The sequence below is a fragment of the Bison bison genome, unplaced genomic scaffold (assembly GCF_000754665.1).
Source record: "Bison bison bison isolate TAMUID 2011002044 unplaced genomic scaffold, Bison_UMD1.0 scf7180017864299, whole genome shotgun sequence".
NCBI classification, from domain to species: domain Eukaryota; kingdom Metazoa; phylum Chordata; class Mammalia; order Artiodactyla; family Bovidae; genus Bison; species Bison bison.
The window spans coordinates 3,511,503-3,529,435 of record NW_011494871.1 but is presented as its reverse complement, the minus strand read 5'-3'; the positions used below and the strand labels follow the sequence as shown (position 1 = coordinate 3,529,435).

The 17,933-nt window shown below is 40.6% G+C and overlaps 1 protein-coding gene across 1 annotated transcript in view; it reads right to left on the bottom strand.

Moving 5' to 3' along the window:
- Positions 1–4,893: 4,893 nt before the first annotated feature.
- CDK8 (cyclin-dependent kinase 8) overlaps positions 4,894–17,933 on the bottom strand; it is an 88,084-nt gene continuing 75,044 nt past the window's right edge. Inside the window, exons 9-15 of the mRNA XM_010851253.1 lie at positions 15,480–15,623; positions 12,929–12,998; positions 12,052–12,124; positions 9,392–9,489; positions 8,646–8,724; positions 8,370–8,528; positions 4,894–6,170 (exon numbers count right to left, since the gene is read on the bottom strand). Of these exons, the coding sequence (XP_010849555.1) occupies positions 6,045–6,170; positions 8,370–8,528; positions 8,646–8,724; positions 9,392–9,489; positions 12,052–12,124; positions 12,929–12,998; positions 15,480–15,623 (749 nt within the window). The 3' untranslated portion in view covers positions 4,894–6,044. The remainder of the gene's footprint in view (positions 6,171–8,369; positions 8,529–8,645; positions 8,725–9,391; positions 9,490–12,051; positions 12,125–12,928; positions 12,999–15,479; positions 15,624–17,933) is intronic.

Sequence of the window (17,933 nt, the reverse complement as noted above, 5' to 3'; positions counted from 1 at the left end):
TCATAACTTTTCTTCCAAGGAGTATCTTTTAATTTCATGGCTGCAGTCACCATCTGCAGTGATTTTGGAGCCCAGAAAAATAAAGTCTGACACTGTTTCCACTGTTTCCCCATCTATTTCCCATGAAGTGATGGGACCAGATGCCATGATCTTCGTTTTCTGAATGTTGAGTTTTAAGCCAACTTTTTCACTCTCCTCTTTCACCTTCATCAAGAGGCTTTTTAGTTCCTTTTCACTTTCTGCCATGAGGGTGGTGTCATCTGCATATCTGAGGTTATTGATATTTCTCCCAGCAATCTTGATTCCAGCTTGTGCTTCTTCTAGCCCAGCATTTCTCACGATGTACTCTGCATATAAGTTAAATAAGCAGGGTGACAATATACAGCCTTGACGTACTCCTTTTCCTATTTGGAACCAGTCTGTTGTTCCATGTCCAGTTCTAACTGTTGCTTCCTGACCTGCATATAGGTTTCTGGAAGAGGTCAGTTTTCATTCCAATCCCAAAGAAAGGCAATGCCAAAGAATGCTCAAACTACCACACAACTGCACTCATCTCACACGCTAGTAAAGTAATGCTCAAAATTCTCCAAGCCAGGCTTCAGTAATATGTGAACCATGAACTTCCAGTTGTTCAAGCTGGTTTTAGAAAAGGCAGGGAACCAGAGACCAAATTGCCAACATCCGCTGGATCATCAAAAAAGCAAGAGTTCCCCTCCTTAGGAGAGGACAGTTCCAGTTCTCGACCCTCCATGCAGCCACTAATGGCTCCCACTGCTGTGTATTCTGACTCCTCGACTAAGGTAAGTTCCCTGAGGATTTGATGACGTCAACTATGGCCTGTTTCAGTTGTTTGGCTCCAAGTGCTCCCAGGCTACCGAATGTTCAATAAATGTCTCATGAGTTCCATACTTCTGACCCCTCAAAGAACATCTGGGTTATGAGAAAGCACACAGCTGTCTCCACACGAGAGGGAGACTATTAACTGTTCAGTGACATTTTTTAGCATTTTGGCCGCGCTGTGCGGCATGTGGGATCTTAGTTCCCTGACCAGGGATGGAACCTGTGCCCCTGCACTGCAAGTGTAGAGTCTTAACCACTGGACCACCAAGGAAGTCCTATTCAGTAATATTTCAAAAAAGTTGGAGCCCTAGCCTTTGCAGACTTAAAAAAGAAAACTTAAAGAAAATTGAATTCAGGGGGATCTTTATATAATTTTGGCCTTGGGATCGTTGACGCACTAACTCCACATCTGCTCATTTAAACACTCTACTCTGATTCATGAGAGGTGAGGAAATGATTGGTCATGAAAGGACTTCAAATTCAACTTACCTGTGAGAACTAGGTCATATTATAAGTCTTAAGAAAAAAATCGTATTTCCATATGGAGAGGACACTAATAACAATTAACATTTAACATATGCTTATAAATTTGGTATGTGTTAAAAGGCTTACAAATACTGGGTTTTAAGTCAAGTTTAAGGTGCAATTGATATACAAATCACCAATTTAAACTGTATTTTGATGCGTTTTGAAAAATGTATAATGTGTACACAGAATCACCATACAATCAAGATTCTACTAAATGCTCACTTTTATTGCTGAATATTTTATTTCACTGAATTTATCTTATTGTTGTTGGTCAGTTGCTAAGTCGTGCCTGACTCTTTGCCACCTCATGGACTGCAGCGCACCAGGTTTCCCTATCCTTCACTATCTCCTGGAGTTTACTCAAATTCATGTCTATTGAGTTGGTGTTGTTACCTAACCATTTTATCCTCTGCCAACTCGTTCTCCGCCTGCCCTCAATCTTTCCCAGCATCAGGGTCTTTTCCAATGAGTTGGTTCTTTGCATGAGGTGGCCAAAGTATTAGAGCTTCAGCATCAGTCCTTCCAATGAATATTCAGGATTGATTTCCTTTAGGATTGGCTGGGTTTTTTCTCCTTGGTGTCCAAGGGACTCTCAAGAGTCTTCTCCAGCACTATAATTCAAAAGCATCAATTCTTCTGTACTCAGCCTTCTTTATGGTCCAACTCTCAGATCTGTACACAACTATTGGCAAAACCACAGCTTTCACTATGTGGACCTTTGCAGGCAAAGTGATGTCTCTGCTTTTGAATACACTGTCTAGGTCAGTCATAGTTTTCCTTCCAAGGAGCAAGTGTCTTTTAATTTCATGGCTGTAGTCACTGTCTGCAGTGATTTTGGAGGCCAAGAAAATAAAATCTGTCACTGTTTACACTTTCCCCCATTTATTTATCTATTCCTCTATAAACAGACATCCATTTGTGGGCTATAATATAAAGGTGTTTTGAACATGTATCTACAGGCTACTGTGTGGATATGCTTTGATTTCTGTTGGTTATATAACTAAAGTGCAACTCCAAGTTCATATGGTAAGTATAGGTTTAACTTTATAAGGAACCATTGTTTTCCAAAGTGACTGTTCTAGTTTATATTCCCACCAGTAATGTATGAGAATTCCAGTTGTTTCTTATCCTTGCTAACACTAGATTTGTTGGTCTTTTTTTCCCCCTTCTATTTATTTTTTTTATTAAGGAAAAATTTAGAACCACTAAGATGCACCTGCTGAGTTCTGCAGGTTTTCACATTCACTTGTGCTGCAGAAATCAGGACACAGAACAGTTTTATCACCCAAAGAAACCCCCCAAAGTCCTTTTGTGGTCAATCCCAATCTTGCCTGGTGGTCCAGTGGTTAAGACTCGCACTTCCAAAGCAGGGATTGTGGGTTCAATCCCTGGTTGGGGAACTGAGATCCCACATGTGGCAGTCAAAAGTTAAAAGGAAAAAGCCCCCCAAAACAACTCCCTTTCTCACTCTTGTCCCTGGCGACCACAGTTTTGTTTTCTGACCTTGTGCTTCTGCCTCTTCCATTATACCATATAGGCGGGCTCATGGGCATCCAATCAAAAGACTGTACACTTCAATTTTACAGTGTGTGTGTTGATTATACTTCTATTGAAAAAAAAAAAAGCTGTCTTTGTAGAGTTTATCTTCAAGGAGTAGAAAAAGCATGACACAAGTGTTGGTGACAGGAAGTGCTACGCAGGAAAACAAAGCCACGCCAAGGGGTTGGGATGCTGGCTGGTGGGGAAGGCAGGAACAGGCTGAGTTTTATATGGAGAGCAAGTGGGGGGGTGTTGGGGGTGGGAGAGAGGGGAGCCTCTGATAAGTTACAATTCGAGCTAACTTCAGAGAGGTGAGGGAGAAAGCCAAGAAGCTGGGGAAAGACAGGTGCAGTGGAACAGCAAGTGTCAGTCTCGAGACAACACCCGTGAGGGAGGCTCCAGGGACAGCCAGGACTGCACTGGAGCTGGAGGAGCCAGGTGACAGGGCAGGGGACACGCGGGAGGACGTGCGGGGCCTGGTGGGGACAGTTAGGGGTCTGGCTGTCTGGAGGAGGTGAGCAGAGAAGACTGGGGGTGCAGGGAAGAGGAGGAGGTGTCGGCTAGAAGTCCCTTCAGGAAAAGTCGCACATGGGGTGTCCGCACAAGCGGACATGTGTGTGTGTGAAGATGCGCCAAGGCTGCCGTGTGGCCCAGCCAACTGGGAGGGAGGATCTGTCACGGAGGTGCAGGCGGGACAGTGGAGTCAGGAGTCTGCACTTGGATGTGCTCAGTCCAGAGAGAACCTAGTAACAGCTCAGATGTGCTGGTGAGGTCTAGGGTGGAAATCTGGCCATCGCGGCCAGGGAGCAAGTGTGAAGAGGGGAGGCTTGGGATGGAGGGGAAAGGGACCGAAAACAGCTATGTGTCAAGAGGTGGTATACAGAGACACGGGGCCAGGGGGCCAGCCAGAGAACCACGGCGGGCGTGTGTGTGTCATCTGTCACAGACGCAACACAGTACAGGAATCTGCAGCTTGGGGAGGACACTGGCAAGCCTGGGCAGCACCACCCAGAAAACCGAGGTTGATAAAGGAGTAACAGCATCTGAGAACCGTGTCCATAGAGTTTCCAGCACCCAGAGAGGAACCTGTTGTAGTGGGTTTGGCTTTTTGAAGTTCACGCAGAAGGAAAAGACAGTGGAACAGCCTTCTCTCCGAGTCACTTAGCCGCTACATTTGCTCAGGCTTTAGAGCAGTCTGGGGGCATTCTTCTTCCTGTGCAACCCTCAACAAGGGCATCAGAGCCAACTGGGGTCCTGGTTAAAATCGAAGACTCCATGTTCCACCCAAACCTACCAAATCAACCTCGGGTACCAGCCCTGAGAAGACAGAAAGCTCTCGATGATTCTCATGTGCATGAGTTTCAAAAGCACGGCACTGAGGGCAGGGAGAGAACAACAGAAGACAATCAGAGTGGAAGGGAAATTCAGGTAAAAGGGCTATGGAAGTGACAGAGGTGGGGCCCTGCTCTCAGATCTGTGCCTTGTGTGAGTGAAGAACTAACACGGAAACACAAACTTAGCTTCCAAAAATTATCCGTCCCGTGAGGGTCGGGCCACTCAGTTTTAGGATCCCTCAGTTCTTAAAATGTTCTAGAATGTTTTTATTTCAATGCATTGAGTTTTAAAGAAAAGAATATGTTAGTGTTTTTAATCTTCTGTATTTTGTGAAGGAGGGACTCCCTCTCAAATAATTATCTGGATAAAACAAAATGGGCTCAGCATAACACAGATTCTTGCATTATTCTAGAAAGGGAAGGCTCATTATAATGTCTTTCAGTTAGAAAAGTGTCTATTTCTCATCTTAAATTATTGCACTAAGTGTACAGAGAAACGAATTTATATCTAAACCTTAGGCCACCACTTCATTGTGGAGGCAAAAGATACTATCAATGAAAACACCTGAAAAGGTTTCCTCAGAGGCCACTTGTTAGGGCACATTTTAAAATAAAACACCTGTGTGTACATAAAAATACAGTTGACTCCATATTTTGATTTATGAAAAATAAATTTATTACATAACACCTTGTTTTTAACAATGTTCAATTTTTTTTAAATTCAGAATACTTGTGTCATTCATGTAAAATAGTTTGATACAGTACATTGTATGTTATAGGTTTTCTTTTTTCCTCAAAAAGTCTAAGGCTCTCCTACTCCTTCTTCTTTGCTGAAGTAAGGGCACCCTAAACAACGTGCGAACAAGTTTTAAAAAAAGAAAATGAACTGAACGAAATTTTAGTAGCACTACACCAACCAGCTTTAAAATCAGGACAAAATATCTGAATCGGATGCCGTGCCTTTTTAAGGAAGTTATCACTCATGCTTTTTTCATCTTAAAGCATGCTCACAAATCAGCAACACCAACAGGAAAAATAAAACACTGTCTATGACAATCATTTTAGTTTGTTTGCTGAACCAAACAGGTTTATATCAATGACAACATATTTAATTACTATCAATAGCAGCTTTAATACCAGTCAAGTCATAGATTGAAAATAAAAACAAACTCAGAAGTTGGAAATTAATCTTTGGGAGTTTTGAAACCTTCCTGGAAAAACTATGTGGCTTCTTGTACTTTCCAAAACAATCCAAGCAATATTCTTGGTCAAAGAACACTGATTAATGTAGAAAATGAATCAACCCACTGATAAGACACTGAAATGAAAGGTGTACCGAAATAATCTCATGTTGAGTCTTGGTTGCTTCGTTAATGTATACTGCGTGTTTCAAGTACCAGTTAAACCTCTGCGTGTGTGTACTATTGGTCAGATAATGTTGTTACACTGGAAGAATTCACCACATACGACAACAAATGCTTGCCCCTAGCACGTTTCACAGCTTCAACTGCTACAGACTGTCACTGAAAAAAATGCATTGGTCAGTCTGAACCATGTCAAGTAAACTATGGAAGTAGCAAACCCACAACACAAACTGTGCTAGCACTTAATTCTCAAGCCTAACTCCAGACAGCGACAACGTGGAAGCCACTACCCCAATCTGTGAAAAGCGGTGGAACTTGGCTACCGGACATCTGACTGCGTGGCTGCACAGTACATTCTCATGGCCCATCCCAGGCTCCCGCCAAAAGCTGCAGGCGGCCTGCGGCACCGCGACAGTGCATGGACGGTGTCCGACGCAGCTCAGTACCGATGTGTCTGGTGGGAGTACTGTGGAGGCTGCTGGGAGGTAGTTGAGTACCCCATGCTGCTCTGCGGCTGCGATGTGCTTGGTCCGGGGTTGGGATAGGCAGCATGCGGATTGGAACGCTGGAAAAGCAGAGGAAGAGGAGACGTGACTCGGCGTTGCTGTGGGCTGGCTGCACCCCAGGCCAGCAAGGCTTCTGTGTGTTCGAGATGTCACTTATTTTACAGCAGTAAGAACTTTAAAGGTCCTGTGCTAGGTACTGGCTTTAGAATTAAAATGACAAAACCCTTAAAATCTTTTAGTGTCAGCCTTTCTTTATGAAGGTCAGAAGTACTGCTGATAAAATAACACCAAAGTGAGTCTTACTCCTGTGCTGCGTGGTTCATTCTATTAACAGGAACGCCCTTTCATGCTACTCATACCTACCTCATAAATAATTTGTCTGGGACACTTACTCTTGAACTCAATGATGTATACATAGAAGAAATTCAAAGCTAATCTACATACTTGTTTTTTCAATAGAAAACTCCCAACACCCATGCATGACTGAAGAATAAGAAATGAATACGACAAGAAAGGAAATTACAGAATTATTTCTTCAGCATTAGATATTTTTATGCTCTATAAATTAATGAACCTTGTTTTTCAGCTACAAGCAATATACAAAGGTAAAGCTACAGCTATTGAAATGTAGGAAGAGTGGTATTCTCAATTCTAGAAGCAGCACAAGAGGTAGAGTCAAACACCTCTAGTTTCAACCGGTTATATTCTTATTCAAAGCCCTGCACGTTTCTCTCATGCTATTAGCTCCCCAAAACAAACACTATGGAAGATTAACTACAATTTAATACTTTCCTCTTTCAAAGATATCTAATAAATCATATAACTCGAAATTCCGCCAACCCTAGCAAAAACAATATTTTAAAGAGAGTGGACATGTAAAACTAGTCAGAAATACTATTTTTGAAATCACTCATAAAAACCACCACAATAACGTCAACACACACACACACAGCAGCATTTCCTTGGTTTCAGTGGCAAAGGTTAGAGTCCCCCCACCCCCCCTACCCCTGCTCAGGACGCACACCTTGTGTGCAAACACACTCGTGTGCCGGAGATGTGCTCGTCTCCCAGGTGGGGAGGGGAGCAGCAACCATGAGCTCGCAAGACACCTGCCTTGGAGCCCCTGCTCGCTGAGCTCACCGCAGGACAGCCACCACTCAGCAGACAGTGATCCCCAGGGCTTCCTAGGCTGCACCCCCCATGAACCATGCGAAGAGTTCAGATCTAATTCCTGACGTGTAGTCGCAGGCTCTGGGAGCCTTATCCATTTATTACAATCTCTTTCAGTAGGTAAATAATTCTCATGGGTCAAGTTTTCAGTACACTTCCACAGTGAATTCAGACCAGATGGGAATAGGATCAGAACAAGGTATACAGTTTTCAGAACGGGTCTGTCTGTGAAGGAACTGCTGTTGTCACTGGAGAGAATGCACAGGGAGCTGCCTAGCAGGTCTGAGTCTGTGTCCTGAGTCCACCCTGGCTTGACGGGTGAACGAGGGAAGGGGCTCAACCTCCATGAGCCCCAATTTCCTGCCAATAGAGCTTACCTCACAGCTATCATACTGCCTGGAGGAAGGAAGGTCTGTCCCACACTGACAGAAGAGCTGGCACAGGTAAGTCTTGACAAGCTCTTCCTATGATCATGACACCCCCAGCACCACCACTGACACTCAGCAAGTACTCACTGCGTACTGTGAACGCTACTAAGAGTTTTAAGGAAGATAATAATAATGAACACAGTGACTGGTGTCATCTATCAAACGACTGTCGGTCCGGCTGGCCACTGCCATTAGCTCACACAGTCTCATTTCATCCTGACTACAGCCTCACACTGGCCATCACCCACATCCGACAAATGAAGACACTGAGAAGATCTGAACCACCCCCTTGAGGCTGGATGGGGCTGCAGAAGTGAGACTCACCACTTTCTGAACACCGCTGTGAGCCAGATGCTGAGGGTCACCTCAGCTGCCCCACGGCAGCGGCAGGGTAGGTGCGCCCGCTCATGATACAGATGAGAAACTAGAGCTGTGTCCAGGGTCACAGAGCCAATCAACGGCACAATTTAGGTCCAATCACCCGAAGTCTGGCTAAGCCCCCTCTACTGTACCACCGGGCACCTTCCACGCCCATAGCTCTTCCCATCAGTGTGTTGGCATACACAGGCAGGTCTTTTCTTTAGCTACGTCGCATTTCCCAGTGCTCACAAGCCCACAGGCAGTACTGACACGCAGGTCACTGAGAGACAGCCTGAGTACCTGATAGTCTGAGGTCATGATCAGTCCACCTGAGGTAGTGGTAGGAGGGACGACTCTCACTTTCTTCAACGGGGGTCCCTGGGTGTGACTGCTGTCTTGGTTCCCTGGGTGGCCGGTCCCATTCGTGTGGTTATTGCCCGGCTGCTGCTGCTGGTTCTTCTCAATTGGTTAAACAGAGAGACACAGCTCAACTCAGAGGGAGAACCAAAGATGTCCATGCCAGAAGTCATGGGGGCACCGAACAAAGCCAGATGCCAACTGTACTTTAATACTTACTTTGTCTCCTTTGTCATCAGGTTCTTCTTCTGTTAAAAATTCTCGTTTGGGGTAAGGGATCTGACAACCGGCAAAAACACTGATCATAAGAAAAAAGAAAAAGAAAAACGATTTCTGGTATACTAACCAGTATTTCAAATGCTGTATGTAAGTGTTTCTTGCTTTCATCTTTTAGTCTGGACTCAAACCCCCTATCTGTGATGTAATAAGCATCTTTCGTGCAACTGTGACACAGCAAGTCCCTTCTTCTAACCACTGCCGTGACAGCAGGCCATGGGAGGGCGGCTCACTGTATGAATAATCAACAATACTCCGAGAGGACTCTGATTTCTTCTTTGATCTCAGTGGTCCTTTTTTATCATCACAAACAAGAGAGAGATTCTGGCAGGAATGTGATTAGTCAAACAAACATTTCTCTTTTACTCTCCCTGCTACATTTAAAAGGAAAGAAAGAATGGAAACACAAATGTACTTGGGGTGGAGTTTGCAACCGTAACTGCAAGCGGTGAGGCAGACAGTGTGTGGAACCAACCTGTCACTAACCAAATGACAGAGGCAAATGATGCCAGCACCATGCCAGCTGTAAAACCCGAGGACACTTCAGTCATCAGAGCTCACTTTCTGCCTCTCAAAAGGATTCCCCTGGGTCCCCATAAAGAGCGATGGTGACTTGGAGCTGACAACTAGAGGAAAGCAGGCACCAAAAACGTCTATGGAGCTGGTGAGTGAACAAACTGATCACTTACTCTGATGTAGGAAGCGGGTCTTCTAGGAAATAGGGATCCTGCATAGCCTGCTCTGAGGTAATTCGCTTTATTGGGTCCATGGTAAGCAACTTCTGAAGCTGAAACCATAAGTCATAAACACATCACTGTTTTACTTCTCATAGTCACACCTGTGGCACATTGTGGGATGCATTTTTTTTTAATTAATAATACCTCAAAATAGGGAGGCATTTATTGCCCCAAATTAACTCCCCTCTCCAAGTTCCCCAATTATTCCACATAATGTAGTAATTCACATTTTAGTCATTCTAATATTCATTATCTCAGTTGGTTCTCCTGTAAGACCTAACTAAACTCATGTCTTCTTACTCTAAACCAACAATCTTTTCCCTACGTTATCTAAATTGCTATACCCAATTTAGAACAGGACTAAAATTCTTCGAGTTATTATTTTTCTATTACAGGGAAAACCTGTAATATAAATACACTAGCCACATGTGGCTATTGATGTAAATCCACATGAATCAAAACTAAACTAAATTTTAAAAGTCAGCTTCTCAGTCATACCAGGTCCATTTCTAGAGCTCGGCAGCCGCGCATGGCTCAGGACTGCCCTACTGGACAGCACAGATGGTTGGACAGTGCTCTCCTGACAGTGCGCACCAGGTCTACAAACAGACGCGGGGACTGGCACAGAACCACAGAGAACAGGGGCGTGCTTACGAGTGGAGATTCTAAGGAGACTGCTTGGCTTCAAATCCTGACCTTACATTTATTAGCTGAGTGACTCTGAAACAAGTTACTTAACCACTTTGTAACCCCGTTTGTCAAAGACGGGTTAAAAACAGTTTATTTTCAGAATTAAATGAGTTAATATGTAGAAAGCAATTATAATGGTGCTGGGCACAAAGAAAGCACTACATAAGTCTTAGCCATTACTATCATCATCATCATAACTAATATTACTTACAGAAATGTCACACTAATGTGAAAATTCAGTATCTTCTGGTTGAAATATAATTTACTATAGGCTCTATGAAGTAGAACATTTGATGTAACATGTTATTTAAGATAGTATCTAAATGGTGGTCTCTTGGCTTATAATCTCTGACCTCACACCATGATTTCCAGGCTTCAGAGCACTCCAGAACAGCCCAGGAGCACTTCCTAACAGCCCCAGATGACTGTGCTGCTGGACTAGGACACACTCTGAAAACCATGGAACATGTGGAGATGGTGGGAGATGAGACAAGAATAAAAGGACAGGAGATATGTTTAAATGCAGATGAAATGTTGAGATGGTGACAGTTTAATTTCAATGAGCTGATATTTCAGTAGAAGCATAATTTTATTTTGAGACTGAAAGGAAAAGCATGGATTTGCTACTTAAAACACTCCACAGGTTTAATGAAATTACATTAGAGCTTTCAGATGGGACTATGCAAGACAGTTACCCTAGCAAAAACAAGCAGGTGAGTGGAAAAGAAAGTTGGTCTCTGGAGTGTCAGCGGTGGGGGTGGTGAGAGGCCTTAGACTAGAATGAGCAGCAGCAAGCGGGGTGGATGGTGAGGCAATCCCCCTAAAGCGGGACTTCTGCTCTACCACTGTCACCAGTATTTTGTTAGAATAAATAAGGCCGTAACTTTGAAGGATCTAACTTACCTTCCAATTTGGGTACTATCTTAAGTATATTATAGGAAGCCATGATTTGGATAATAATACACTGTGTAGTAATATGGTCAGTTGAGCACTGTCTTTTAAGTTGCTGATTAGATATGAAATGTATGATACAGGACATGATAAACCATAACTGCAGAAGTAGAAGAGTAGAAGGAGAAGAAAAAGCAGAAATGGAAGAAATATTTGCCAAGTGGCCTGGTACTAAAGGAAATTTTAATCCTTTCAAAGTAGAGAAATTCCTGTTTAATGAACTCACTTAAAAATACTGGGAAAAAAGGACTAAAAGAATTTTAAGCCAAGCAAAATACAACTTGCTTCCCTCAATCCTCCTTTATATTACTTTCTTTGAAAAACATAAACCTGAAAAACATTTTTAATTGCTTTAATGTAAAAATGGAAATTTCACTGTAAACAAATTTGACAACGGTTGACTATAATGTCACAGGTCACCTTGATAGTGCACAGTTCGATCCTAGCTCAAATCAGTTTCCTACTATGCACTATCTACACACCGCATCTCTCATACTCTCCCAGAAAAAGCACACAACGCACAGCGGCCCTGAAGGCCCTGTAACAGCTACGTTTATAAGTGGCACCTTGGGAGTTAAAATTCTGTAAACAACCTTTCAAAGGACTGAAATAAAAAATAATCTCTAAACCTTATTTCAGAACAGTAAGACTGTTTTCATTTTGATTCTTTGAAATTTTAAAATAACTGATGAAAACCAATAAACAGAATTTTTAAAAAGTGACAGACTTGGTTCAATGACTGTCTTTAGAAAATTAAATGTAACCAAACATTAAGGCTGTCAAACCTGGGTTTGGAAAAACCTGGGTTTGGATATCATTACTAGTACACACCAACAAGAACTCTCTATTAGTATTACTATTAAAGAACTCTAAGAATACTGAGTAACCACAGAAATTGAGTACAAAAAAGTCAGGTTGGGTTAAACAGGTGGGAAAAATATAGTTCATTAGTACTGTTCTCTAAAACTTACCAAGTGGAATGCTTTACTATCTGGTTTAACTTTATGTTTTTCCATATACTTGATAAGGCTGCAGTTGGTATACCTGAAAGAGAAACACTATGAAATATCTACATTAGATTTGAGATTAATTTTACATTGGGTAAAATTCTCTGAACAGAATTATTTTAATCATAACCAACACAGAACATACACTGAAAATGGTATTAAATCAATTTTACACTTCATTCAGGACTCCCACAATCACTTTTAAGTGGACACCACTGATTAAATGCCAAGATAATTTCATGAATAACATACAGACTGCTTAGCTTTTGTTCACATGAATGCTATCGCAACAATGATCTTAAATAACGTATGGGTCAAGAGTTGAACTCAGCCTTACTAGTAAGCTTAAAATAAATACAAATTTTAAAAACACTGTCATATAGGTCTGTAAACTGCATGTCCCAATCCCCTGATCCTGCTGTGAAAATAGATGAACCATTTCTTCTTCTCTATTAAAAAACCTGCTTAAATTTACAACCCAACCCAGGAGGAGACAGGTGGCTACCAGCAAAGGTTGGTTTGTTTCAGTCTCTTACTGCTTCAGTTGTGATACCTTTCACAGACAAAGAGCTTCCAGAAAGTAACAAATATGGAAAGAAATGAACTGACTTTTCCCCTCATATCCAAATCAGCTGCTGCTATTAGACATTCACCTTCTTGTATCACCAAACATCTTAAGAAATGAAGACTACCACAATGCAAAAACATTTATTATAGTAAATAAGTAAAATTATTTAACAGACTAGTCTTCTGTCAAGTATTCTATCATGCTGAGTATTCAATCTGATCCTGAGTATTCTAGAAAAGCAAAAATCAACAGTCTATTTTCTTGCCAACTTACGTATTTCTTCTGAAATCTTTCATTAATGTTGAATGTTCAGGCATCTTTTTTATATCTTCCCAATCTTTATCTGTGAAACACATTGATACAATTTTATATTGTCTAGGTTCCTGTTGTCAAGAACTTTAATAAAGGTGACTTCACTTCTCATTACATGTCCTACATTTTAACCTCCCTGAAAGTACAGACTTTGAATAAATGGTGAGCTGCAGTAAACATCTTTAACTGTACATGCATTCTCCATACGTTGTGTTCTCTCTTGTTTTTTTTTAAACTTTTTAAATGTCTATTTTCTCTATGTTTTACTATAAGTCATCTCAGTTTCTATATTAAGACACCAACAAATTATAAACAAATATTTCCATTATTAAATTGTTCTATTCTTATCTGTAAAATTTTTGTCCCGTCATGTCTTGGTTAATCCAGCAACCAATCTTTTCAACAATAAATGCAATATCTTCCCCCTCAGCAGCTGTAAGCTGTCCTTTTTATACGGCCCTCCTTACGCTCCCCTTATTAAATACACTGCTTTCCGTGGCAATCAAGGTAAGCAGTTACAGCTGTCTGAAACAGAGAGTAGGATATACGAGCATATGAACAAGTCAGCTAGAACCTGGGCTAGTTTCAATAACAACAACAAAAGCAACCCCAGCTACCGGACCCATCAGGTGGAAAAGTCTTGGTCAGGTGTGCTGGCATTAGTTACTCAAACACCACACGCGGTTTGAGAAACCTGCTGTCCCCATCAAGAGGCGTTACTGAGAGGCCACAAGTGCCCACATTCTACCAGGTAGCTTCACGGCACCTCAGCTTTTAAGTGACCTCCAGAGGTTAGCTTCTCTCTCAACTGGCTTATAAAAATATCTGCTATCTAGCCTCCAGATACCACATATTGTAAACTAAATACATACTTTAAACTCCTAAATGGAATTTTTTCCTTGACTACTTCCTTGTTCCAATTTCTTTATTTCTGTCAATTTCTCAAATAGAAATCCTGAGATAATCTTTTATTTTTTTCTTCCAATTACAGGCTTACTCTAAAAAATTATACCATCCTTTCTTCTCCATCCAAATCACTTTACATGTGGAGTACTGCTGCAGGTCAGAGCTGGTTTCCTGACTTCAGTTACCCCTCTTAAATTTTTACATACCCCTGCCATAAAAACCTTTCTAAAGTAGAACACAAATCACAGCACTAGTTCTCAAGAACTTATCATAGATTCTTCTTCTTTAGCGCATCAAATCTAAATTCTATTGCCTGGTTTTCAGATTCCCTATAAGCGGATCCCAACTGTGGAACCACACCCTAACAACCATTTCAGAACCATCTTCTGTGGAGGCTGCCCCTCCTCCAAGGCCCTGTAAGTCAGGCTCCTTCCTCGGGGGACCCCTGAAATGATGAGTGCATTCAGAAGTGGGAAGAAAAGGCCATTCTTCTCCACCTACTCAAACTACTCTTATTCTTTCAACATTCTACTTAAAGCAGCTCAATGTCAACTCCAAGAGGGCAAGAATCACATTTATTATATCAACAATATTTTACACTTAACTCAGTGCCTGAAACATGGCAGGTGCTCAATAAATATTTAGTGAACAAATGAAACTCCCATCTCAACAAAGCAATCTTTGTAGAAATGTTGATCAGTTCTGGACAAAGGTAGCTATTTTGCACTTACTGATAATTAAAGGGAATGTGGAATTATAACTCCCAGATATTTCTTTATTAGTTTTGAGCCACCGACCTGAGAAAAATTCCTAATAACAATATATTGTTTCTTATTATTATTTCAATAATAAGTTATTGATATTTTAAGTTATTAATATATATTTATTAATAATAAACTTGTTTATTATTTCAATAAGTACTTGACTAGCCAAAACTATGCAGGCGTTTCAAATGGAGAGTAATGGACTCCTGTTCCGTCGCACAAGGACTGGGCTGGGGCTGGAGCTCTAAAGCCCATGACGAGATGCCCCGACACCCCTCCCGGCGGCAGTCAGAGCAGGCCCGCTCGCTGTGCAGAGCTGGGCCTTCACTCACATCCTACCTGTTTTAACTGGAAAGAATGTTCTTACTGACAAGGGTTATAGAGCAAAAAATGCTATGATTCAATACAATATGTTTCAAGTAGAAACAGTCTTCAAAATCTGTATTCAAACACCAAACAATGACATTATTATTAAGTGCTGTCAGACAAAAAGACATGCTCCTGAATTCTATTCAGTTGCCAATGGTGAGAACTAAAGGCACTTTTTAAACGCAGATATTTCAAATATTTTATCATTTTAAATATTAAACAAAACAAAACCAAAAACCGAAATGAAACAAAAATACACTCCTCAAATTCAAGAAACCCATAAATATTTTTATGCTAATATGTGAACTCTACAAATTTTGCTATTTCTCTGGGTCTTTGATTAATGCAAGTCATAAATATAAAGAATTGAGTAAGAGTAGCTTTCATCAGCTAAAAATACACATCCTTTCAATGAAGACATCTAAGTTCAAACAACAGTGATTTAAAAACAAAAACAAAAATATAATGTGTACCTGCAGGAAATCCCATTACATTGAATATTCTGTCCAGCTGGTCATGGTGATAAGGATTACTAGTTTTGATGTCCTCTTGTCGACAGTGAAATATTGGTTCTGACGTTAGTAGTTCTGCAAATATACACCCTATAGCCCAAATATCTTCAAAACAAAAAACAAACAAAAAAAAAACAAAAAAAAAGAAAAGAAAAGAAAAAATAAAGAAAGGAAAAAAGAAAAAGAAAGGAGGAAAATAAAGTGGTTCTTTCCAAAAGAAAATGCATCTTTATCTTGGCAGGGAGTGTTTTTTCATTCTTTTTCTCCCCTAATAAGTCATATTAAATCCTAAGCAATTATAAATATAAAAAATATTGTTTGTAAATATATATTCCCACCCCATCCACCCGTATTTCATTCTTTGTTATACCTCCATCCCACCCAGTGGTTTCATTCCAAGTTCAATCAAACTTATTATCTAAAATTTTTGGTGAGTTTAAGTGCTTCACACATTACCTTATCTGTGAAATACATACAAAGCTGCACACAGAGCATAGGAACCATAAATAAATAAAACTAAACAAACAAACAAAAAAACAAACAGAAAACCCAAACAGCCTTGGAAATTGGGCATACTTGCTGAAATCAATCAGCACATTTTTTGAGCACACATTTTTAATTTTTTATCTAGTTTATGGACTTATTAGCTTGTAAAGTTTAATAATTATCCTCCTGTGTTAGCACTAGTTAGCAAGGTGCTGTTCCAACAGGAAAAAGACAACGCCTGACCTTAAATATTCTAACAAAATAGCATTTCTGCTGGAAGGACTTTCTGTTCAAAGGGTTTCTTCATGCTATAGCAGTGTCAGACTTTGCAAGTTTAAGTGTTTAAAAGACAAGAAAACAAGGGGCAGAATACTACCTTTCAACAGGCACAGAGGCTATAACTTCATAAGAATTACTTAAAAGCCAGGCAAATGGATTCCTCTGTATACAACCAATTTCCTTCACTTACTTTAAGATACAGGCTAACTTTCATTCATATTAAATTCCTACTAATAGAACTATTAGAAAGATAAATATGCCAATTTATAATCTGAAGCTGCAGATACTCCATTTCTACCCTTAACAAATCCCTAAACCAGCAATGGCAACTTCCCTACACTCAGGACAGTGCTGTGCACACAGCAGACTATAGTAAACGGTATCTCACTGATGTAACCAATACCTGTGGCAAACATAAAAACTATGTGAAGTGAAAGTCGCTCAGCCGTGTCCAACTCTGTGATTCCATGGGCTTTACAGTTCATGGAATTCTCTAGGCTAGAATCCTGGAGTGGATAGCCTTTCCCTTCTCCAAGGGATGTTCCCAACCCAGGGATTGAATCCAGGTCTCCCACATTGCAGGCAGATTCTTTACCAGCTGAACCACAAGGGAAGCCCTAAATAACTATAGGAGGACAGTTAAAACCACTATTAAAGCTGATTATTCAGACCTGTTAATAATGGTCACTTAAATAGAAAGTGAGGGGAAAAATGTTAATTAATAAATAACTGGAAATTCCTAAAATCTAAAACTGGAATATACATATTTCATCTAAAATTACCACACTTATATTTCAAAGTAATTAGTTAAACCTCTATTTACTTTAAGATTACAAGCAAGACTATAAGCAAGTGATTTTAAAAATGACGCTGTCTGGTCATCAGTTTTCTCCCCTATCAGAGAACCAAATCAGGCCAACATCACCTTATGAAAAAGTCTCCTCAAGAAATATAAGCCAGGAAGTAAACGGGAAAGTTCATTATTTTGTGATTATGCTTTTTATGTGGAAACCCCACAGAAAGGTGACCTTTGATCGTCTCAATCCAAAGGAAGAAGGTAGGCAAGCTAAGTGGGGTCACCGAGAGGGCCTGTGGGTCAGTGTGCATCTTTAAAACCCTACTCATGGCACCTAAGAAACACTCTGTCAACTCAGCCTGGTAATGAAAAACCCCAACAAAGAAAATAAAACATGTAAAGGAAGGTGAACAGTAAGTAAGTAGTTTAGCTACCCTCACTAGACACTGCTTTAAAAGAAAAGTCAAGAAAGTAGGAAAAATACTGAAACTTGTTTAACTTTACCCTATATAACTTCTCTCTTCATGTCGTTTCTATTATTTTTCACCTGTTATCAATTTCACCATCCTTCCCTCCTTCAAATACTGACCCAGACAATAATCATGAATTTGAGTTCGCTGATCAGGCTGTTACTTCAGATAAATTTCTGAATCTTTGTCAACAAGTTTCTTCTACCTTGCCTACTTTTTCAGATTGTGCTGAATTCATAAGAAAAGTCCTTTCTTGCTCACCTACCTGTCAAATTTCTTCTAGAAAAACTTTTCAAATTAAAAACACACAAACCCCATATACTTCTCAAATTCTGTAATGCTCATGTGTAGCTACAGAGCTAACCAGGCAAAGTAGACACCAAC